Source organism: Rhineura floridana, chromosome 3 (assembly GCF_030035675.1).
Source record: "Rhineura floridana isolate rRhiFlo1 chromosome 3, rRhiFlo1.hap2, whole genome shotgun sequence".
NCBI lineage: Eukaryota > Metazoa > Chordata > Lepidosauria > Squamata > Rhineuridae > Rhineura > Rhineura floridana.
The window spans coordinates 8,993,374-9,016,740 of NC_084482.1; the positions used below are offsets into that span (position 1 = coordinate 8,993,374).

The window sequence follows — 23,367 nt, forward strand, 5'->3', positions numbered from 1 at the left end:
GAAAATACCCTCTTCCTATCTTTCTCACACTAAGATACAGGGCCACTCAGCCCTAGGCAAGTGGTACTTACAGGTAGTGTGCCAGAAATTAAAGGCTGGGCGATAAAGATACTGGGTTGGACAAAGATGTAACCAGAAGGGAGGAGAAGGTAACAGAGTCCTCTTCTACATTTAGCAGAAGAGGCCTGGAAGACATCTTTCCTATCCCAGGTGATCCACTGCCAGCCCCCAACTCTGACACTCACAGCGAGATACAGTTACACAAAAATCATTACGTCACTATATCCTGAATCTTGAGATTTTATGAAAATCTGGGGTAGAGATTGGTGGGTTGCGAAATCAGGTTTTGGGTGGGACCTCAGCTTAGATTATTGATACTCACCTTCTGCGAGAAGGGAAGGAGGCCTTGTAGACCAGGGGTGGAGAACTGGACCAGGCAGACCAGACCCTAATCTCTCCTACTCCATATGAGCCAAGTTTGATGGGTGGGCAGGACCACCCACCTATCAGTCACCTGACGTGATAACAACCCATGTTTGCCCGCATAGATGTTTAGCTGATTGTCAGGGGTTGCAAAGAGCTATGCACTGGGCTTTGCAGGCAATGCTAATCAGCTGATTGGAGATGCTTGTAAACCTCCTGTGGCCCAGACACACTTTTGCTTGCTCCTCACCGGTAAGGCAAGTGGATGTGGGTGGGCCGGAATGGCCTTGCAGGCCAAATGGGGAGGCCTGGCAGGCCTAATTAGGCCTGCAGGTTAGACGTTCCCCACCCCTGTTGTAGACATATGAAAAAAATTGGGGAGGTGACAGGTGATGGCAGGAGAGATGGGATGGACCTGGGTCGGATGGCAAATGGGAGCACCTACAGCAAATGACTCTGTACAAGGAGCCTTACCTGAGCCTTCTTGCTCTTAGTCAGAGCCTGAAAAAGAGAGAAGCTAGTTAATGAGGCATCAATAGGAAAGGGGGGTGGGAAGAGAACAGTTATCATTACACCCTAGAGTCAGCTGTATCTTAGACGTGATTTTTCATGATTCTGAGGGATGGATCTTGGGTAGCTCCTGAAGCTGGTCTGTAATTCTTTCATACCACCATCTGACCTCTACAACATGTCCAAGTCTAGGCACTTTCATCCCTCCTTTTAAAAAAAACAAAAAAACCTCCAGTTCTGTCATTGCATCTCTTAAGATGTAGGAATGGGAACATAACATGAGAAAATACTGCACAGGTACTACATGGACACCTTGCTTGGGAAGTTGCTGAATCTTGAATCCGAAAGAGCCAACCCCAACATCAGGGTAGAGACAGCTCTCATTGGAAGAGGCTCAATTATTTTTCCAAGGCAGAATAGAGTGTACCCGCTAGTGCTCAGTGGCTGAGGTCCCATGGTTCCCCCACTGAAGAATGTCACTTTACCTTCTGAGCTTTGGCAAATTCCTTATCCAAATAGGTCACCCGTTGCCGAAGGCCATTTAATTCTAAAAATCAAGATAACAAGGGATCGGAATTGAGAAAATATTTTAGAGAGAAGAGGCAATTTTTTCCTAAACTCTATGTTTGTAGAACATGATGCAAAGTCTGGAATCTGACACAGAACTCCTTAGAATCTCAACTTATTATGTGTAAAAAAGTGAGTTTCTAGTCCTCCCTGGCAGACACAACAGTACCTAAGAAGCAGAACACGTGCGTCTTTGCTGTGGTAAGGGAGCTTTCCTGGGCACAGGAAATGACAGGGAGACCAAAAGCTCAGGTTGTGTGGCAGCAACACAGGCAAACAGGACTGCAGGGGGAAAGTTTCACAAGAGGTGGTAGAAAAGACTTCAGGCCTTCTGAATGTGTAAAGAGAATCATATTAAGAAAGAGGAAAGCAGCCAAAAGAGGGAAGAAAGACAGAAGAAGATGTCAGTAGAGAACTGCAGAGGTGGAATCCACTTATTTATTTATTTATATGCCGCCCCATAGCTGAAGCTCTCTGGGCGGTTTACAGTACCTAAAACACTAAACACACATATACAAATTTAAAACACATCTTTTAAAAACAATTTAAAACACAATTTAAACATTTAAAACAATTTAAAAACACATGCTAAAATGCCTGGGAGAAAAGGACAGTCTTGACCTGGTGCCGAAAAGATAACAGTGATGGCTCCAGGCACACCTCGTCAAGAAGATCATTCCATAATTTGGGGGCCACCACTGAGAAGGCCCTCTAATTATGGAATGATCTTCCTGTCTGACTGCAAGGCCAGAAACATTCAAGCTAGAAGAAGAGATGGGTGTTTGGCAACCCCTCTGTCCCTCATGCAAGGACTGGCTGGGTGGGAGGGAGGGATTGGCTCCTGGGACTTTTGCATAACTTATTCTGCTTCTGCTAATCATAGGGAAGGAAGGACCTAATCAGGGCACCAATGCCCCACCCTCTAACCACAGGAAAATGTATTTGGCAACCTGCCTGGCTTTCATGATTGCATCGGCATTACACATGCACTTCCACACATGCCTTCACAATCATATGGGCTGGTTTTCTTTTTCATATATAAAAGCCAAGTCCTGTGGTCAATAGCAGATTCCAATAACTTTTTTCTTTTTGCACTCCTGCAAAAACACAGCACACAGGTAGCGTGGCATGTGCAGAAAGTGCCACTCCTGCCCATTGTTTTCCTCCTGCCATCACTTCTTTCATTAAAATTACAGGCTCTATAGCAGATCCATTGTTGAACGCAAAACAGAACATGCGTTAAGCATGTGCAAATATAAACATAAATGAATAAATAGGAGTAAGGAGTTACTGTGGTACTTTAGTCTCGGGTGCAGAATGCAGCAGCCTGTGAGCAATAACTTGTACCCCATAGCAGGAGAGACTGGGAGGATCAGGGAGGGTGGGGTGGTAGGGAAAGGTCCTGTTCTTACCAGCAGTGTTTTTGCGGAGTTCATCGGAGAGCTGGTAATTCTGTGTCCGGAGTTCCAGTAGCTGAGCCTAGCAAGAGAAACGGTGAAGGATGAAAAAGCTGTCAGGGCCAGTCAATGCAGAACACCGGCCAGGTTAATGGTCAGGAGCCCAGGGTTCTTTCCACAACTTGGGCCTGGAAAATGAGTTTCTTGGGATACAGTGTGTGTGTCACACTTTTAGAACTGCGGGCAATGCTATCCAATCCTTATTTCATCTGTCCTCAATGTTTAAGAAATAAGCCTGCTTTATTCTCCTTTTACAGACTTGAGGGCAAATAATAGACTAGTTGAAGGCAACCAAGGAGATAGGACTTGGATCCTGATCTCAACAATCAGCACACTAGCATTTTACACTTGAGTTTGAGAGAGGGGATGTGAACGCAGTGAGCCCAAAGAAATGGAAAGGCTCCCATTTGCTCTTCAGTATTGCTAAAGTGTCTCTGTAACAGTTTTCCCCGTTTATTATTAGGAACATAAGAAGCTGCCTTATGAAGCTACACCAAAGGGCAGCAGCCCTCCACGGTTTCAGACAGAAGACACTACCAAGCCCTACCTGGAGTTGCTTGGGACTGAACCTGGCACATTCTGCATGCAAAGCAGATGCTCTGCCACTGAGCTTTCAGCCATTCCTATTATCTCATGCAGCCTTTCCCAACCTTTGGGATACAACTCCCATCATCCCTGACCACTGGCTGGGGCTGTTGGGACATGTAGTCCAAAACATCTGGAGGACATCAGATTGCGTTAAGTTGCTTGAACATCTAAAGCCCCAATAGAGACTGGTTTTTCTGGCTTCCAAGAAGTGACTGTGGGATGATATGCAAGGCTCCAAACATCATTCAATGGGCCAGATTTGGTCCAGGTGTTTAGTGGTGGGGAATCTGTGGCCTTCCAGATAGCATTAGACTCCAACTCCCATCAGCCCAGTCACTATGGCCAGTGGTCAGGGATGATGGGAGTTGTAGCCAAACAACTTTGGCTGGTCACAGGGTTCCCCACCCCTGCTTTAGCTACTGATCTCTAGTCTTAACTCTGTTCCCTCACCATATCACACCCCACAACATCCATGCATTTTTGATCTGTGAAAGAAATCCCTGTGTCAACTGCTCTCTTCCCCACAAGAGATGGTTGTTGTTTCAGCACCAAACAAAAAAGCATATATTGTTGGAGAGCTGGAAAGAACTGCTGCAGCTATCGGAAAGACATCACATCCAGCAAGTTAAGTCTGGAACAGGGCAGAAAGAGTCCTTATGTTTATCACAAGACAAACCCCCTCCATTGCTCCTTTTATTCCTAGCTCATTTCTCCTTACATTGAACTGTCCTCCTCAAGGCCCTCAAGAAGAATGAAGTGGACCCAGTTCCATATCGCATTGTATACATCAGAGGTAGGGAACCTTTGTGCCTCCAGATGTTGCTGGACTACAACTCCCATCATCCTTGACCATTAGCCATCCTGTCTGGGGCTGGTGGGAGCTGAAGCCCAACATCTTCTGGAGGGCCACAGGTTCCCCATCCCTAGCATACATCAAAAACCTACTTGCTGAAACAGGAAAGATCCTTACTGTAAATATAACATACTGCTTCACAAGTAGAATTCTCCACTATGCATGTAGTTAAACAAGCACCAATGGGGCTTTTTGCACTCTGGAAAAGCAAGCTGTGGTCTGGCTGTTGGACTGGTGGTGGTTGGGGAGTGGGGAGGGCCGTAGCTCAGTTTTAGAACATCTGCCTTGCATGCTGAAGGTTCCTGGTTCAATCCCTGGCATCTGCAGGTAGGCTTGGGAGAAACTTCTGAAACCCTCAAGAGCCGCTGCCAGTAAGTGTAGACAACACTGAGCTAGATGGACCAGCAGGTCTGCCTTACTATAAAGTAGCTTCCAATATTCTGATGAACAGGAGATCAAGGAATGAGACATATGATCTCTTATTCTTTAAAAGCAACAATTGGGACTATAGAATGGGTACCACATTCACCATCTTTCATGCTGCAAGAGGAAAGCAACATGTTAAAGAAATCTCAGCAGCAAATCAGGAAGGATTCAGGGCTAGCCCTTTCACAAAACACTGCGGATAAGGCTCTCAATAGCTACAAGCCACCATGGCTATGTTCTACCTCCACTGTTAGAGGCAGTACAACTACTCTGAATACCAGCTGTTGGGATCACAAGTGGGGAGAACGTTGTTGCATTCAGGTCCTGCTTGTGGGCTTCCCACAGGCATCTCACTGGCCATGGGGAGAACAGGATGGTGGACTAGACGGGCCTTTGGGCTGATCCACCGGGGTTCTCCTTACGTTCCAAAGCAACCACAGGGGCAGCAATTGTGGAATGGGGCAGCAGGAGAAGAAAGCAAAGGAGGGCGTGACACTGCATCCCCTGCAGAGGTGAACTGGCTCCCCAATTACTCCAGGACACAGAAAAGTTCAGGATGATGTGTTTGCATGCATTTGTGTATGCTAGGCTGACCAAATAACAAAGGAGAAAAGGGTTCCTTTAATATATAGAAGAGGGAAGGGTGGCAAGAACAGCTTGTCATGCAGGAATGAGAAAGCTGCATCTGCTAGAATTCCTTCTTCTACACAACTATTTAAAATAGGTATAAGGAACCTTCATTATTTATTATTATTTATTAAATTTATACCCCGCCTTATGGCCAAAAGGCCCTCAAGGCGGCTTACAAAAACATGAATATAACACATCATAATGCATAAATACAATAATGCAATTCTCAAAATTAAATAACAAATAACATTATTAAAAGAAAAGAAAAAACATTTAAATGTGTCACAATAAAAGAACCAAACACTTTATAAAAAGGCCTAGATAAAAATCTTCAATTTCCCAGCAAATAAGTAGCATTTTTATTTTTAACATATAAATATACACAGTATATAAGTAGCCAAACAATAATAATAAACAACAAACTAATGAGAACATCTCAATAAATATACAATTAAACAATCCCCACACACTTCACAACAGTGTTTAACAAAAATATGCTGTAGTCCAAATAACAGCAAAAATGAATCTCCAAAATTAAATCTTGACCCCCAAAACAACTAAAAAACAACTAACCCCTGTAGTCTATAGACATCCCGAGCAGCAGGTTCACGCACACATACACACACATGGTCTCTGGCCCCTTCAGCAGTTGCTGCTTTTGTAGCTGGAGAGAGACAGGGCCCCACCCCTCCAGGCCAGGTGGAAATTAGCCAGAAATGCAGGGAGCAGGTCTTGCAGAAACTCACACAGGTAGATGGTCTCTGGCCCCTTCAGCAGTTGCTGCTTTTGTAGCTGGAGAGAGACAGGGCCCCACCCCTCCAGGCCAGGTGGAAATTAGCCAGAAATGCAGGGAGCAGGTCTTGCAGAAACTCACACAGGTAGATGGTCATCTTGCCAGATGTTGCTAAACTACAATCCCCATCATCCCTGGTCATTGGTCATGCTTTCAGAGGTTGATGGGAGTTGTAGTTCAGCAACACCTGGAGGGCAAAAGGTTCCCCACACTTGATTTAAAGGATAAAGGAGCCCCGTTCTCCATTGTCTGAAGCCACCCTAGTACACACAAGGCCATCAAGCCCTGCAAGTAGTTTAGAGCGCCACAGGTTGGATTGGGAAAAGTATATTTATCCTACCTATTTATTTAAAATACTCATATGCTGCCTTTCATTTATTGCTAGCATTATTAATTGTTTTTATATTGTTTTAAATTTTTAAATTGTGTTTTAAATTGTTTTTAAAATATGTGTTTTAAATTGTATATTTGTTTTAATGTTTTTGATTGCTGTAAGCCGCCCAGAGAGCTTCGGCTATGGGGCGGTATACAAGTGCAATAAATAAATAAATAAATTATACTGTAAATTAAATAACACTGCAATATAAAATAAAGACAGCAGCCAACAGGCAGGGGCAAACATAACATTAATAAATATAACCAGCGGGTATTAATGGCCAGCAAAGGCCTGAAAAACGTAAATGAAACAACATTGGTGTTGGTGGTCACCTTAGTTCAGAGAGGAGGCGATTCCATAGAGAAGAAGCCACAAATAAAAAAGAGAATTTATTTTCAGTTTATATGAAAATTTGCCAGTAATAATTTTGGAGAAGGGAGAGGGAAAAGAAAAGCAGGTCAAAAATTTTAAAGCAAACCACAGCAGGAGATGCCAACTTTAAAGAATGTGTTCAATAATTCTCACAGGCAGAGAGCCAGCTCTAACACGTTATATTTTTCAGGATACACTAAGGCACAAGTGGGAAAACCTGTGGCCTTCCAGATGTTGTCAGACTCCAGCTTCATTCAGCCCAAGCCAGTACATCCAAAAGTCAGAGATGACGGGAACTGTAGTCCAGCCACAGCTCTGCCCCATCCCTGACCTAAGGTGTTTTAAGTGCAAACTTAGAGGCAAAAAGCACAAATGCAGCAAAGGTATGTATCACACAGGCACACTCGTCAGGAAACCATGGCTGACCGCCAGCACCTTGTATGCTGCCAGTAAGCATGCCGTATGACAAACCCGGGTTTTGCCCCGTGTAACACGTGTGATATGGACTGAAACAAACCAAACAGTCCTTCGAACATCCCCACTCTGCATTCCCAGCTTCATCTATACACCTCACCCCAAAATCTTCATGGTAACTGGCCTGACACCCCCCATTACAAGCTTCCCCTCCTCTGAATGCCTGCCCACCCCCTTCCCCCACTCCCGACACCCACTGGCAGTGACTGCTGCACTTTCCCCTCCCAGCCAGCCACACAATCCCCCCCCCACCGCAACCCCGGGCACACGCACCTGCATGCGCTCGAACTCCTCTTCAGACAAGGCCTGCGCCATGTTTCCTCCCCCTCCGCCCCCCCGTTCGGATCCTGCTTGGTTTGACCCAAGAGAAAAAGGGGGGCGGAGGGAAACCAGAAGGGAGAAGGGGGAGGGCAGAAACCCCGCCCCCGCCTGGTCCTGGAGGCGGGGGGGGGGGAAATGACTTTAAGGAAAGATCATAGAGAGGAAGCTGGGGGAGAAGAAAAAGGACGGGTTTTTCATTCTGTCTGTCTCTGTCTGTCTCTCCCCCGGAACAGAGCGATGATAGCGAGCCCTTCGAAGCCGGGGAGGGAGGGAGGGAGGGCGGGAAAGAATTATTGACGCCTGGAGGCCGGAAATGAGGAAGCATAAAGATGTGAAAAGACTGGTCAGCAGTAACCGGAAGCAGAGCGGAGAAGCTTGAGAAGTTAGATGACTTAAGGGGGGGAAGGCATCAGGTCATATTATGGGATGGAAAGAGGACACAGAGTTGTAGGATAGACGCTGCTTATAGAAATGTAAGTTGGCGGATGGTCTAGAAAGAAACTCAGCACTGCTCCCCCAGCACTTAAACACGCAAGGAACAATAGAGAATGAGGGTTAAATGGTCCTGTCGGAGGTAATCGAGAACCATAGCAACTCCACCCTCAGTGTCATTGTACATGATATAATAATGATATAACTGATGACGAGTTTTTGAAAGTTAGAGATAACAAATTCGAGTCACACACCACAGCTCTCGTTGTCACTTCTTGCCTAAAACCGAACGGATCTTCCTCCAACACTGTATGCAAAATAAGTATACGAGGCTTTTCAGCACGGGAAGACCGAGGGAAAGACCGACGCCCCTCTGCATCCGTGTGGAGTAATGTCCAATGATATTTTTCCATTCTTACATTTAGTCACTCTACACTTTTACTAGCTGGCTATGGGGGACATGAATCTGGAAGGCAGCGACGTAGAATTTTGCAAGGAAAACCCGCAGAGATAGGAAGAACTACTCGAAGCTTATCGGGAAAATTTAAATGTTTTTATATTCCATAGAAAGGACAAACAGCTCTTTTAAGTCTATAGTCCGTAGGAAAAAGCGGAAGGTAAATTCCCACGAACCGGAAGTGACCATCATAAAGCAGGGCACGCTCCACTCCTAGACCAGCCTGCAGTGGTTAGAAGGGAGAGGAAGCGCTGAAGGCTTGGGCGCCCTATGGTTGGTGGTCTTTATTAGTAAACATGGTTCAGCGTCGTTTGACAGAGGCTGTGCGGGATTTCAGAGAGGAGTCATTCCTAGCTGTACCTGAAGATGCCGGACGCTAAACCTGCATGCAGAACATATGATCTAGCACTGAGCTATGGCCCTTCCTTGTAACCTTTTGACGCTAGGTATGGTTTTGCAGTAGAACAGAAATGTTCGGAAATAATAAATATGCATCTATGAATGCACAACAGTGTAAATCCTCACAAAAGTTAACATAAGGCTGCGATCTTGCACCCATCCACTGACCTGGGAACAAGATCCACTTGACTGAATCGGACTTACTTCCAATATGCATAGGATCGCACTGTAAGTCTGCAATTTCTAAACACTTTTACTTGCGAGTTAAAATTTAGAATAAGGGACTTCTTAAATAAAACTGGTAGCCTCGAAAGCAATCTCATCCCACTATTAGTAGGTCCGTCAAATTATAAGAGATCCAATAAACATTTTGTCTGCAGTGCTATATGTGAGGAAAAGAAAATCATTTTCCAAAGTAGTACAAGAGAGATTCTACTGTCCAATGTTATTCTTCACTTTGGGGTTTGAATATGCATATGAAACCCTTGGCGCTAGCTTTACTATAATGTCCTATAATCAGTAGTGTGTAGTAAAACACACATCCACCCTTGTCACCAAAAATATGGAACTGCAGAGGTACATTTTTCATTTTGCTTACTCTCACCCTGCTAGTAAAGAGCATGAATTTCTCTGCTTTGGAAAACACACTAAGGCTTCCATGTTAATAAAACCCTATGCCTCTTAAAGCCTGATGGTATACAGAATATGGTTCCACACTGGCTGTGGAACATAATCCAGTTCTTTCAGTCTCACTAAGAGGTTTAATTCCCAAGTCTGTGTTTGTCTTTAGGTTCCCTTATTACAGTCATATGCCATTTGTGAAGGGTACACACTTGTATAATTTGCAGCATCTCCCATCAAAATATTCACAAGTGGCGACTGAAATTAACAGAGCCCTATTAGTAAGTACTTGAAAACAATTGTAACAAGTTACACAGACACAAACCTCCAGTTGACTAGATACATGTATATTTTGACTAGATACATGTATCTTATGGTGTCAGAATCGGATTCCTCAGTGCTAGTACACAAGTGTGTTGTGGATTAGTAACCCTGATTTTAAGTGTGTAGTGGTTAAGGTGCTGGACTACGACCTGAGAGACCGGGGTTTAAATCCCCACACAGCCATGAAGCTCACTGGGTGACCTTGGGCCAGTCACTGCCTCTCAGCCTCAGAGGAAGGCAATGGTAAACCACCCCTGAATACCGCTTACTATGAAAACCCTATTCATAGGGTCGCCATAAGTCGGAATTGACTTGAAGGTAGTCCATTTCCATTTGGTGTATGGAACTCAGAGTGTCTAGTACCCAGAATGCAAACTGGCAGCCTCTGCCTCCATGGCTTTTCCAAAAGTTTAATCAAGGTGTGGAAAAATACTGTCCAGGTAATCAGGTGACTCCTGAGGATACAAAAGTTAGCTATCCCTGGCCTAAAATAAGTTGTATCTACAAGCTTGATGGGTGCTGGTTTCTGCTAGCCTTGAACAGCATCTTTTGAACTGAGAGTCAGTCTCCTTTTTCAGCACCAGAAATCCCACAAACATCCAACTTAATGTGGCTTGAAAACCAAAAACTTTTTATACACAGACGATTTACAAGACACAATGAAGAAACCAGTGCCACAGTTGCTATAGAAAATGGTGATTGCTGGTTTATTTGTTTAGAAGCTTCTAGTACTGGTCATGGGAATGTTTAAAGAAACAAAGTAGAAGGACAGGTGATGGTGTCCAGGTCAGAGTGCAGAATCCACAACAGGAAAACCAGTCCCTTCCCCCAGTCTGACATTCTCTCCCTTTCATCTCCTTAATCAGACTCAACCCTTTATTAATGGAACACAATTTAATTCCTTTAAGATCTGGTGACCACTTGCCTAACCTTATTTTTACTAACCTACTCTGCTCTCAGTCCTCTTGCTTCGTACAACTAAGACATACTGGAATACCACTACAGTGTCTCCTGTTACTCTACTTTTTGGCCAAGAGGGACTCAACTCAGAAACTGATGTGCATATTTCCTCCTCCCCAATCACAAACATACATCATCATATCCTCCAGCAGGATAAAGTAGTACTTCAGACCCTATTCCTCTAAGGCAGATCTTTCCAGATTCAAAGTTACACTTCCTGAAGGACAAAGGGCGCATATTTTATTTTTCAATCTAGACATTCAGACAGTGCTGTGATTCAGCTCTTATCAGTCCCAGCCAGCATGGCCAATGATCAAGGATAATGGGAGGCTGAGTCCAACAACATCTAGAGGGCCACAGGTTAGCCCCCATTTTAGAGACTTAGTATTTTTAGATAACCTTTTAAGACATCTACTTCTGTGAGAGAATTCACATTCACACACACACTCACAGTGGGAAGGCTAACACTGGAGCCCAAATGATTGTCTCTGCAGCAGTTCCGGCTACCCTTGTAAACACCCAACAAAGAATCAATTATACAGAAGCCTGCTTCTAGTATTTTCAAAGACTAGTGGATTCAATAAACAGTACAGTCTCAATTGCTCTGTGTTTCTCCTAATGTCCATTTGGTATGCAAAAAACTTGGATTATAAAAAAACGTGATTATAACTTCTTTATATTAAAAAAAGGGAGGTGGCAATTAAATTCTATTGAGCAGGAATTTACTCTTAAATGCAAACACATAAGCAAGAACAAGAGCAGTATTTCTCTCCTTTTCTCTCTCTGCATCTCCCCTCCCCTCCTTTTCCCACAAAGAAATCACAAGGGACAAAAATCAGGTTTTCCTGCGGCCAGGTCAGAACTGAAGAAGAGAGCCAAAGAAATAAAATAAAAAATTTAAAAGTGGCAGTTTTGGTGATACCTTGAATCTTTCAACTTAAACAACATGAAAGGGTGAGATTTACAAATAAAAATTGTGCAATATTTATATAAAATAAAAGCTAATTTTAAAAAAAGCGGGAGAGGTGGAAGTGCCTCTAAATTATGCAAAAGCAAGGAGACCACTTTCCTCTCTTCTCCCACCTCAATTTCCCCAAATTATATACAGCAAAGGTGCAAGGATATAAAGCAAGGGTTGGAGTGGACGAACCGAGGTTTGTGGCTAATCACTCCTCACACAGTGTTAAAGCAGCACCCTATCATAGTTTAAAAGTGGGCAGGTTTAGGGAAATGCAAAAAATGGACCATTCTCAGAGTTTCTGAAGCGTGAGTGGGGCCAGAAGGTTTAGGGTCCCTCACTTTCAGATGGGATACCTTACTTCTACTGCTGCTAAGGAGGATTGGTACTAAGTGGCTCTGCAGGCCCACTTTTCCATGGCCCACTTGTTCAAGGGGCCAAGGGTAAACTCTTCAAAATATGTAATGCTGGGGAAAGGGGCTGTACTTCAGAAGGGGCACATCATATAGGAGTGGAGGAGAGAAGCCTCCAAGATTTGAGGTGGTAGAGGATAACGGGGAAAAAGTCAGAGTAAAAGCAGGGCATGATGTTTAAAGTGGAAGCCTTGTCCATCTCCTCCTTTCCCATTGTCAAAGTTCAAGTGCTGCCATCACGAATCATCTTCCATGCTGAAGCTGGAACGGCAGCTGCTGCCCTTAGAGGCGCCAGGCGAGACGGAGGAGAGCAGCGGATCAGAGGCGCCAAGTGGGGACAGAGCGGTCCCATCGTCCATGAGAACATCCTGCAGGGCTCCCCCATCGGATCCCAGTGCAAGACCCAGCCCCAGTTCCTCGGCAGAGAAGGGCAGATCCAGAGACTCTGCAAAGGCAGGAGTTGGGTCTCCTCCCAAGGACTGAGTCAGAAGCCCCTGCGTGGAAGTCAAGGGCAACCCGTGCATCTGGACCTGGAGTTCCAGCTCCTGGGGAAGGGATCAGAAAAGGCTAGTGAGACCCAGCAGCATGCCTGAACTACACCTTCTCCGTCCCATCCCACCCATCCATGCCCAGCCCCCCCTTTTCTACCTGTACTCGCAGCTGTAGGCTGCGATTCGCTTGTTCCAACTTGCGCTGTCTGATCTCCATCTCTTTTGAGCGCTGCTGCTCCTTCTGCAGCTTTCGGATGTAATCCACTGAGGCCTTCAGGATGGTTCCTTTATTCCAGCGCATCTCTCTAGGAAGGAGGAGTGGGGAAAAAGAGCTAGGCACCTGGGGGAGAGCAAAGGCCCATGGGCTTCTGACACACACACACCCCAATAAGAATTGATCCTTGCTGGATCTGACCACGGTTCTGTCAAGCCCAGCATCCTGCTCCTAACAGCAACCAGGCAGATGCCTCTGAGCACTCACACGCTGGAATGGAAATCTACGAACATGGAGGCTCCCCATTTAAGTTATCAAGGTTCATGGGCTATGTAAATGCTAAGTAAGGTGGGACTTTCAACAAAATGTTGCTGTGTGGAATATTCCCATTCATGGCTGGCTGGCACCCTGCCCTCTTCCAGGATACTCCATTCATTACACACACTCCCAGTCAGTCAGCACTGCATAACCACTGGGAATGCCAGGTTGGGCTGTTTTTGAAGAGTTTCTCTTCCCCCCCCCCAAGTTTTTTCATGCTAAAAGATTTTGGGGCTTCTGCAAATCTCAAGGATCCTCCAAAGCCTGCTGATACCTCCCCCTTCTGTGTGGATGGTGTCATTTTGGCTTCTTAAGGACAGGCATTCAGAGAATGAATTCAGAATGAGCACATCATTAACACACACACACCAAATATTCTACACAGTATTCACTGGTCAGACATAATCCAAAGACAGAATTGTTACATCCAAATAGGTAAACTATCAGCACTACATACACGTTTAGTTTGCAACAACAATTTGAATGTGTGGGAACACACTTTCACCAGCATTCACCAACATGGTGCCCTCCAGATGTTTTGGATCCCCATCAGCCCGCAACAGCGGCTGCAAACTATAGTCCACATCTGCAGGGCACCAGGTTGGCAAAAGGTGGTATATACCTACAGCATTCTCAGGGAAGAAGGAATTTTGGAGCCTTCCTACCCACACACTATCAGGCTTTTGTCTCACAATGGCCAATAGCTGTCATTGATCTGCCAGACTTACGGATCATTAGATTTTGGGATGAGCGTCCCGAGTTCTTTGATTCGATCATTGATATTGAACCGTCGCCGCCGCTCAACTGCCAAGAGGGAGAAAACACAAGTGTCAGTGGGGAGGGTTAAAGCATGACTACTTTTGTGATTAAATTTTTTTAAAAAAACTCCTTTCTACAGTGCTTTCCAGCAAGCAAAGCACTTTTTCATTTTGTCATCTCATTTAATCTTACAATAGCCCTGAAAAGCAGGTTAGGCAAATAACACAGTGACTTGTCCAAAGGCAGCCAGGGATTTTCCCCTGCCCAATATGCATGCAAACCTCAAACTACCTTATTGGTCTGGACCCTAGATTCGGGGATGGGTGTCTGCTGCCATTCCACACAAGCAGAGAACCAAGTGGAGCTGAGCACTGAATTCGGTTTCCCAAGGATTTCAGTTTTCTTTACAAAGAAAACAAAAGTTTCTAGCCCTCATGGTTGTGAAGGTATGCTAGGAAGCATGTAGGCAGCACCACTGGTGAAGTCTCAATTGCCAGATGTCTAAATAATATTTCCAGTGGTCTGGAATTCTGTGACCTGTTCCTCCCTGTCACCGTTAGGTTGAAGGGAGAAGTTGCCCAAACAGGCTTAATTTCCATAACCTATAAAAGCCACAAGAGTTCACTGCTTTTTGGGTTATCTTGGTGCAAAATTTTGCTCCTGTGGTTGCACCACAGCCTGCTCCAGTACATCTGGTGCTTTTTTTCCCTGTGCTTGCGCAAAATCTAGGTTTACACATAGTCCCAAATACAGTTTAATTGCAGGGCCGCTGTAGTGAAATAGTACATCATACAAAATGTTGGGTGAAATGTGGGGGTGGGGGACGGGGAGGAGAGAGGTTCCATGACCTCTATGAAGCAAATAGAATTAGCCAATCCCGTTCTTACCCACCCACATCACACCAGACCAGGGCATCCTCTACAACTGGTTCAGCCAGTTTGTGCTCTCATATACCTGATCAGGCCTAGCAGGCTTGCAGTTTTACCCCCTCTCCTGCAACAGTAGTTCAAATGGTTTAAGCCAACCATCCCTCATCCTCTCCACGCCACCCCTTGGATCAATCCAACAGGCCCAACCAGTTTAGCATCCCCAGCTTCCAACAAAACATACAACTTGGTTAACGCCACCACAAATTTCCAGTCTCTTGCCCTCTGCTTTAAAAACAGTATTATCTGTCAGGCACTTCTGCAGCATTTGTCAGGTTAATGTAGTTTCACTTTCTTAACACCACCACATGGTCAGTTAGGCAGAGAAAGAATTAGTAACTTGCCCATAGCCATCCACTGAATTTTCAAGGCCATAAAGGGATTTAAATTTGGGCCATTACCAATCAAAGTAGTCTTACCTTCAGCCATCATATGATTAATTCTACCTAAGTTTGTATATGAGTAAATGAGTAAAAATAATTTGGTTCTGAGGAGGACAGGATGGGAAGCAAACTACCTTTAGCACAGGAATGGGGAGACTTATGGACCTCCAGATGTTGTTGGAGTCCAACACCCATCATCCCTGACCACTGGCTATCTTGGCTGGAGCTGTTGGGAGTCCAACACTATGTAGAGGGCCACAGGTTCCCTGTCCCCGCTTTAGCTGATGCAGTCATGTGCTGCATTCTTTGTGAGAAGAAGAGAGCATACCTCCTCTAAGAAGGCACTCAACACCCTCGCTTCTTGTAATTTTTCTGTAAAATTAAAAATAGATGTTTGCAAATTCAAGATTTGCAGCCCAACTAAAATCTGGGTATCCCTGGTCCAAACTTTACACTCTAGCCACAGTACAGGCGGGCCCCGCTTATACGGCAGGTTCCGTTCCGGACCCCCCGCCGTAAAGCGGAAATCGCCGTAAAGCGGAACCCCATTGAGTATAATGGGGCACGTCGTGTGAAAATGATGCAAAAATGCCGCAAAATACCGCAAAAGTGGCTTTAAAATGGGGAATGAAAGCCACCGCATTAGCGGAACGCCGGGAAGCAAAGCACCGGGAAGCGGGGCCCTACTGTATCACATTGCTCCTCATCTAACTGAACTGTGTAATAGATCTCCCCCATTCAGCTGGCAAAGCACTGTCCGATCAGCTAGACCACAACAAGTGAACCTCTTAGGTGGGAAAGAATCTCACTGATGACGTCACTCCAACAGGGTTGGGCAACTTCCAACATTTAGCTGAGTGTGGTAGGAGCCTCCTTGAAGTTGTGACAGAGGATCTGATGGGTGTGTCCTGGGATCCAATTGTCTGGGCATGCCAGAAGGTAAGGCTAGAGCCCTGTAAAATGGAACAAGCTAGAGCAGGGGTGAGGAACCTTTTTTCAGCCCAAGAGCTGCATTACCTTCTGGGCAACCTTCTGAGGACCACATGCCAAGTGGTAGACAGAGCCAGAGGCAAAACTGGGTGGAGCAGTAAATGCACATTGTGCATGTACGAGCATCTCTCCATCCAGACAAACAAAACGCATTATCAGAGTTCAAGGACACATTCCAGCCAGGCAAAAACACCTGGGGTGCAAAGCAGGGCCAGTGCAGGTTTCCACCTGGGGAGAGGGGTTTCAAGGGTCCAACAGAGAGGCCTGAAGGGCCACATTCAGCTCCTAGGCCTGACGTTCCCCACACCAAGCCAGAGCAACACAGGTAGAGATGAGGAAGAAGCTGATGCCAGCTAGGCAAAGTGCTCCTCTGCCTAAATTTTCCCCACTAAATCACCACTGTCACCCAGTCCAGGAATCTTCCCCTGCAAGGAGTCGTTGCTGCCCTCCTCCTCTCCAGATGAGGCAAGAGCCAGGAGGGAGGGAGAGAACCATGGAGTTGGCTAATCCTAAGGGTAGACAGAAGGGAGGCCTTGGTCTGTATGTGAACCATTGACCAAATTCCAGCAAACTACCCAGTGCCCACAGGTTGCTGGGATTCTTGCAAGGAATCATGGACTAGATCAGAAGTTCCCAAACTTTTTGTCCCCACAGATCACTTGAAAATTGCAGAGGGTCTTGGTGGACCACTTAATGATTTCTCTGCTTGCTATAGCAATTGTAATGCGCTGTGCTAAATGAGATACAATTTTTAATTGCATTTTAATTGCTGCTTTTATTTCTTGTACTACAATTTGAATTCTATGGTTTCTAATTCAAATTGTAATACAATAAAATACAATATAAGAAATAAAAGCTACAAATATAATTAAAAATCAATATGAATGTCTAATGCAGACACACCACAGAAAACCTTAATGAAGATCCTGGACCATAGCTTGGGAGCCCCTGGACTAGAAAGAGCTTGGTCTGATCATGTAAAAACGCTTCTTGTGTTTTTGTTTTTAAAGGCACATTCAGCATCATTCAACACAAGACAGATCCCTATGAAATCCAGCGCTGGATGGGCATTTGTCCAGAAGGGCAGCCTAAAAATATTTCAAATTAAAAAACAAAATTAAAGGTATGCATTCTTGCTTGGAAAATTGAAATGCGTCAGTGGACCAAAGGGATTCTAGTAACAACCAACCAAAAAATAGTTAGGCGTACATTAACTCTGGGCTATTCCACCCTTGAGCCCAAAACTGTATGGCAGCTTTCCCCAACTAGGTGCCCTGATGTTGTCGAACTACAGCTTCCATCATCCCTGACCTTTGTGGCTGGGGCTGATGGGAGTTAAAGAGTCTAACAACAATATCTGGAGGGCTTCCCAGTTGGATAAGGTTGCTCCATGGCTACAGCAAGCCTCCCCTTTGCACTCCCAAGGAGTGCAGGGAACAGTCTGTCCCCAACGCTGACCTGAGACATCCCCTCTAGCCTCAGAGAAGCCTTTTGGACTGAAGCTGGGCAGAAAGTCCCCTACACCAGAGACTTTGAGCAAGGTGCACCAGCATCACCATCTTCCACATGGAAAGAAACTGACTGAAGCCCGCAGTGGTGGTTTGTATGGGTGAATGAAATGAGGACATGCTGTTGCCCGAGCTTGAGCTTTCGGGAGAAGGCAAGATACACCTGTAGCCTGAACCACATTTACTTGGAAGAAAGCCCCATTGATTTTGAAGGACTGCAGCTCAAATGGAAAAGTGCATGCTTTGCATGCAGAAGATCCCAGCATCAATCTTGTTAAAAGGACCAGGTAGCAGGTGATGGTAAAGATTGTCTGCCTGAGATCCTGGGAGTGCTGCTGCCAATCACAGCAGATGACACTAACAGTCTGAGCTGGTATAAGGCAGCCTCCTATATATCTAAAAGGGCTTATTTCCAAGTATGCATGCTTAGGGTTACAAGTCATTGCTAGATAAATATTTAGTCATCTTCTCCCTGCCCCCCACCCTGACTCAATGGATTGTTATTCGGTGCTCCCCACTGAAATTCATGGACGTCAGTAGGTTAGGTCTATTAATTTCAATGGGTCTACTCTGAGTAGAACTTGGTTCGATACAACCCAATAAGAGTGTATCCACTTCAAACCTTTTTTTAAAGATGAAATCACCCACATTTCACCTATAAAGGGCACTCACTTAGATTATGGTTGTCTTTCTTCTGCCTTTCTTTCAGGAATGCTTTGGCTTCATTTTCTGTGGAGCAGGACAAAACAAAACAAAACAAAGATGGTCAGGGTTGACTCTGAAGCTGCTTCCACTTCCCCACAGTATGGCATCTTATTGCTGCTGAACCCTGATGGTTGGAGGCCTACATCCCAGTACCTGACATCTCTCTCTTGATATTGGGCAGGTCAGCTGGGCAGGAGTTACTGACTGTTACAGCCGGCTCCATCATTCCTTGGTTGCTGTATACATCCAGGAGGTTTCCAGAGACTGGAAGCTGCACATAATCATAGGAAGAGTTCCATTTACTTTCATGCCAGTGAGATTGGCTCAAGAAAGAAGTGAACAAGGTCTGAAGATCAATGCATTTATGTTTATGTGTCACATACATCTATTTTAAAGGATCACCCTGCTCCTAAATGCAAAAAAAATTGCTACCTGAGCTGAAATTAACTCCTCTTATGAGACTTTGATTTTGGCAATTTAGAGCTCCATTTTCTACCAAAGAAAATTCAAAAACAGATTTGGGGTTTAAAATCCTAGTTTCATGTCAAGACATGAATTGGCAAGACAGCCTCCAATATTGGCCACTGGGATTTAAACCTTTGCCATCTGTCTGCTGGGCCAAAACCATGGGGAGGGATGTGGAGTAGAAGAGAACAATCCAAGGGCTCACAAGCTACAGGGCACAGTAAGTCACACTTTGCCTTAAATGGAGGAAAGCCTACAGTAATAGAAAACAATGGATTGATATTCACTTGGTTGAGGTGCATGGAAAATGGGGAAAGGATCTGTCACCAGGAGTATTGGAAACTGTTGGGGTAGAGTGGGGTAGGTACCTTGTGGGTCTCCAGATATTGTTGGACTCCAACTCCCCTTGTCCCTGACCTTTGGCCAGGCTGGCTGGGGCTGATGGGAGTTGGAGTCAAACAACATCAAGAGGGCCACAGATTTATTTATAAGCCACCTTTCTGGCCTATGTCCACCCATGGTAGGATTAGAGCAGATGCCCACCTAGTCTACCATTTGGTCTCAGTGGCCTCTGGGAAGCCCACAAGCAGGACGTGAACACAAGAGCACTCTCACTGCTCATGATCTGCACAGCAACTGATATCCAGAGGCATACTGATTCCAGTGCTGGAGGTAATATGCAGCTGTCATGACTAGTAGCCATTGATAGCTTTTTTAAAAAGTTACTTTTTTATTATGTACATGAATCAGAAACATATAATGATTCATAACAATAGTTTACATGAATTTATAACAACTCCTAATAAGTCAATGATATCCTTATCCTCTATGAATTTATTTAAAGCTGTCCAAGTTGGCAGCCATCACTTCGTCTTGCAGTAGCAAGACAACATAAAACATAATTTAACATTGTTGATAAAACTTTTAAAAATAAAAAAACCACAAAAATACATAAAAATAAAAGGCAGTATAGAACCATTTCCAACCACAATTTAATAGTAGCAAGTCTAGTGAACACATCAATTAAAAGCCATTTTAAACATAAATAGGTGTGGTTTTTTTAAAAAAATCTTTTTAAATGCTGCAACTGAAAGAGCCAACCATATATCCCTTGGGAGGGAGTTCCAGAAAGTGGAGACCACTGTTAAGATACCTGGATTCTGTTTGCTCCAACTCACAAGAAGCTGCTTTATACCAAGTCAGGTCATTGGCCCATCTAGCTCAGTACTGCCTCTACACTGGCACCAGCTCTCCAGGATTTCAGACAGGGATCTTTCCCCTTCCTACTTGGAGATGCCAGGGATTGAACCTTGGACCTTCTGCATGCAAAGCAGGTGCTCTGCCCACTGAGCTGCAGGCTCTCTTGTGACAAACAGGCGCATGCCACCACTCAATCAAATCCTGGAAGCAACAGTGTTGAAGAGCTGCTTTTTAAAAAAAGGATGTAGTCATCCCCTCTATGAAGGTCAAATCCACCCTAAGAAAGGATGCTCAGCTCTGTCATTGGTCTCATAAACAAAGAGTTCTATTTACTAACACCCTTTCCATGCGTTAACCGAAGATAAGAATTTGCAAACTTAGCTGTTTTGGTAAGAGCTGCAGGCTTAAAATTAGTTGATTAATTAAGCTACAATACTAGTTAATAATATTGGTTGGGTGCCTGGAAAAAAAACCACCCAGCACTGTAAGGCTGATTAACTGGTGAGGACATTTTTTTAAAAATCAGTACAGCTGAAATAAAAGTTTGTTTTATTTATTCTTGTTTATTCTTTATTAGAAGGGCGAAGCTATCTTTTTTTAAAGAAGGACAAAGAAAATATTAAAACTGTCTTTCCTTCCAACAAATAATTTATTAACTTCCCTTCATTAATGGAAACGTACTTTAAACTGTGGGGACTTAATGACACATTTTTTTAAAATCAGTTGACAGCCCTATAAGCCATGCTAGCTAAGACTGGGCATTCTCATCCATTCTAAATTCCAGCTCCTCCACAATCACTCCTCCACTGAGAACCCATATTAAAAGCTACTCACAGTGCTGGGCATCTGTAGGCCACTGTAGTCATTGTAGCTGGATTCCAGGCTGATGATCTCATCAATGACATCATCGATCTAATTAAGAAGGGAAGAAAGAGAGCAAAGGGGTTAAACCTGAAATAAGAGACCTTAATCAGAAGTACTTTGAAAGTAAGGGACAAACCAGGGAATATTGGGAGGACGATTTTACTCGCCTCTTTCTCAGAGCTGGATCCAATGTTCAGCAAAGCCATAGGGCTATTGGGGGCACTGCCGGGGGCCCCTGCCACTCCCTGCTGCTGCGCCAAACTATGTTGGGGCTCAGGAGCCGATGCAGCCTGTGGGGAGCAGGCTGACGCTCCCGGGCTTGCCCCAGCGACAGCCTGTGTTGCCATCTTGTTGCCCATGGCAGTGGAGAGGTACTGTTTGACCTGCTGCCTCTGCGCCTGTTGGATGTGGTACTTGGTGGGGTTCTCCAGGTGGGTTTGAACCTAAGCACAGAAGAGAAGAAGCAACAGCACATGAGCCACAACAGCAAGAACATGAGCCAGAATATAACTCAAGTGGACAGAGTCCCGCCTCTGCACTGACAGGACAGGAGGATTCTTTTCCAAGTAAAAGGAGCTACAGCAGGGGGAGCTGGCGTGGTGCCTTCCAAACGTCTTGGACTCCAACTCCCATCACCCCCAGCCACAATGGCCAATGGTAGAGGATGACAGGAGTTATAGTCCAAAATCACACTGGCTACCCCGAGCTAAGGTAGCAAAGCCCCAAAAGCATCTCCACCCTAAACAATGGCAAACAAGGTTTGAATCCTGCCAAGAATCATGCCTAACAGCAATCATAAAAGAAAGACTAAATGAGTAATTCTTAAAATCAAATTAGCAGAACAATCCTAGACTTGAGTAACAGCTGCTGGATGGTCACAAGTAAATCCCCCTGTGCCAGCAAAAACCCCAACTTTATTGTTTTATCTTTATCATTAAGCTGACTTGAGCTCTCCAAAGAAAGAGTGAGTATGAACGTTTAAAATAATAAAGAAATAATACATTTCAAGGGAATAAAAGAAGACGTGATCAAGCCCATTCCTGTCATGAAGCATTACCACTGATCCACCGAGGCAGCCTTCACTAAATCCCATTGGGAGTTGAATCCCAAACATCTGGAGGACACTAGGTTAGTGAAGGCTGACTAAGCCTCTTCATGCACTCATCTACCTAAACCAGGGGTCATTATGCCTGTGGGTACAGTAGTACTACTTGGTGCCCACAAAGCTTCTGAGCACCCCCCCCATCATTGCCCTTCTGGTCATGAGTTGGTGAGGATGGTAGCCTTTTTCTCCCTTGACATGTACATAGAACTGAAGTAGCAAGTTGGAAGAGCAACACCCTTTCCCACTTCCTCTTTTTATCTCTGTATACTTTTCAAAGCTCAGATGAATTCTACCTGATCTGACTTTTACCGAGATTACTTGGGAAAGAATAAACGTGTGCACAAGTGAGCACTCTCTCTTTCTCTGTCTCTAGGGGGTGGGGGAGAGAGGCAACGGGGAGCACATAGCACTCACTCAAAAATCCAAATATGCCCATGGCCCTAAAAAGGTTGGTGACTCCTCATCTAATGGTACCACAAGCAGATAGCAGAAAGATGCTTCAAGGACTACTTGTCCCAGCTAGCTCAAGTCACATTTCAAACTACCATCTCTTTTGTTGCCACATTGCACATCCCTACCAAGGTACTGGAGCACCCCTAGAAATGAAAACTCCCCACCACTCAGCTAGCCAGTCCTCCTCCTCCCCCCATCACAGTCCCTTTAGGCTAGATAAAACAGGTGATCATCCCTCCGTAACCAAGACTATCTCTCTCTCTCGTTCCTTCTTACCTTCAGTACCTCCACAGGAACCTGGGCAGGTGCAGTACGAGCGAGAGGGCTCACGGAAATCGCAGGTGTGGAAGGCGCAGGTGGCACAGGAGTGAACTGGGCCGCCTGCTGCTGCTCCCGGCGCTCTTGTTCTTGCGTCTGCGCCCGCATCAGCTGCTGCCGGAGAAGCACCCGGGATGACATGACGGGGCCTTGAGCCGGGGCACTCGGAGGACTACGGGAACAAAGGAAGGAGAGAGATGTAGAGCTCACTCAGCAGCCATCAGGGTTATCTTACCACACAGCCAGGGTTGTGCATACTTTACTAGAGTGGCAAGACTCTCTGCCTTGGACACAACCAGGATAGAGGAGTAAAA

At 45.1% G+C, this 23,367-nt stretch overlaps 2 protein-coding genes across 6 annotated transcripts in view; both read right to left on the minus strand.

Annotated features, from left to right (window-relative positions):
• The window catches only part of GRIPAP1 (GRIP1 associated protein 1), a 57,886-nt gene extending 49,814 nt beyond the window's left edge, over positions 1-8,072 (minus strand). For all 4 annotated transcript variants that reach the window (XM_061614268.1, XM_061614266.1, XM_061614267.1 and 1 more), the window contains exons 1-4: positions 7,743-8,072; positions 2,913-2,979; positions 1,419-1,480; positions 898-924 (exon numbers count right to left, since the gene is read on the minus strand). In XM_061614268.1, coding sequence (XP_061470252.1) covers positions 898-924; positions 1,419-1,480; positions 2,913-2,979; positions 7,743-7,784 — 198 coding nt within the window. In that variant the 5' untranslated portion in view covers positions 7,785-8,072. The remainder of the gene's footprint in view (positions 1-897; positions 925-1,418; positions 1,481-2,912; positions 2,980-7,742) is intronic.
• A 2,635-nt stretch (positions 8,073-10,707) lies between these two features.
• The window catches only part of TFE3 (transcription factor binding to IGHM enhancer 3), a 32,515-nt gene continuing 19,855 nt past the window's right edge, over positions 10,708-23,367 (minus strand). For both annotated transcript variants that reach the window (XM_061614269.1, XM_061614270.1), the window contains exons 3-10: positions 23,012-23,225; positions 21,345-21,620; positions 21,148-21,225; positions 18,802-18,919; positions 18,616-18,672; positions 14,106-14,181; positions 13,003-13,150; positions 10,708-12,899 (exon numbers count right to left, since the gene is read on the minus strand). In XM_061614269.1, coding sequence (XP_061470253.1) covers positions 12,591-12,899; positions 13,003-13,150; positions 14,106-14,181; positions 18,616-18,672; positions 18,802-18,919; positions 21,148-21,225; positions 21,345-21,620; positions 23,012-23,225 — 1,276 coding nt within the window. In that variant the 3' untranslated portion in view covers positions 10,708-12,590. The remainder of the gene's footprint in view (positions 12,900-13,002; positions 13,151-14,105; positions 14,182-18,615; positions 18,673-18,801; positions 18,920-21,147; positions 21,226-21,344; positions 21,621-23,011; positions 23,226-23,367) is intronic.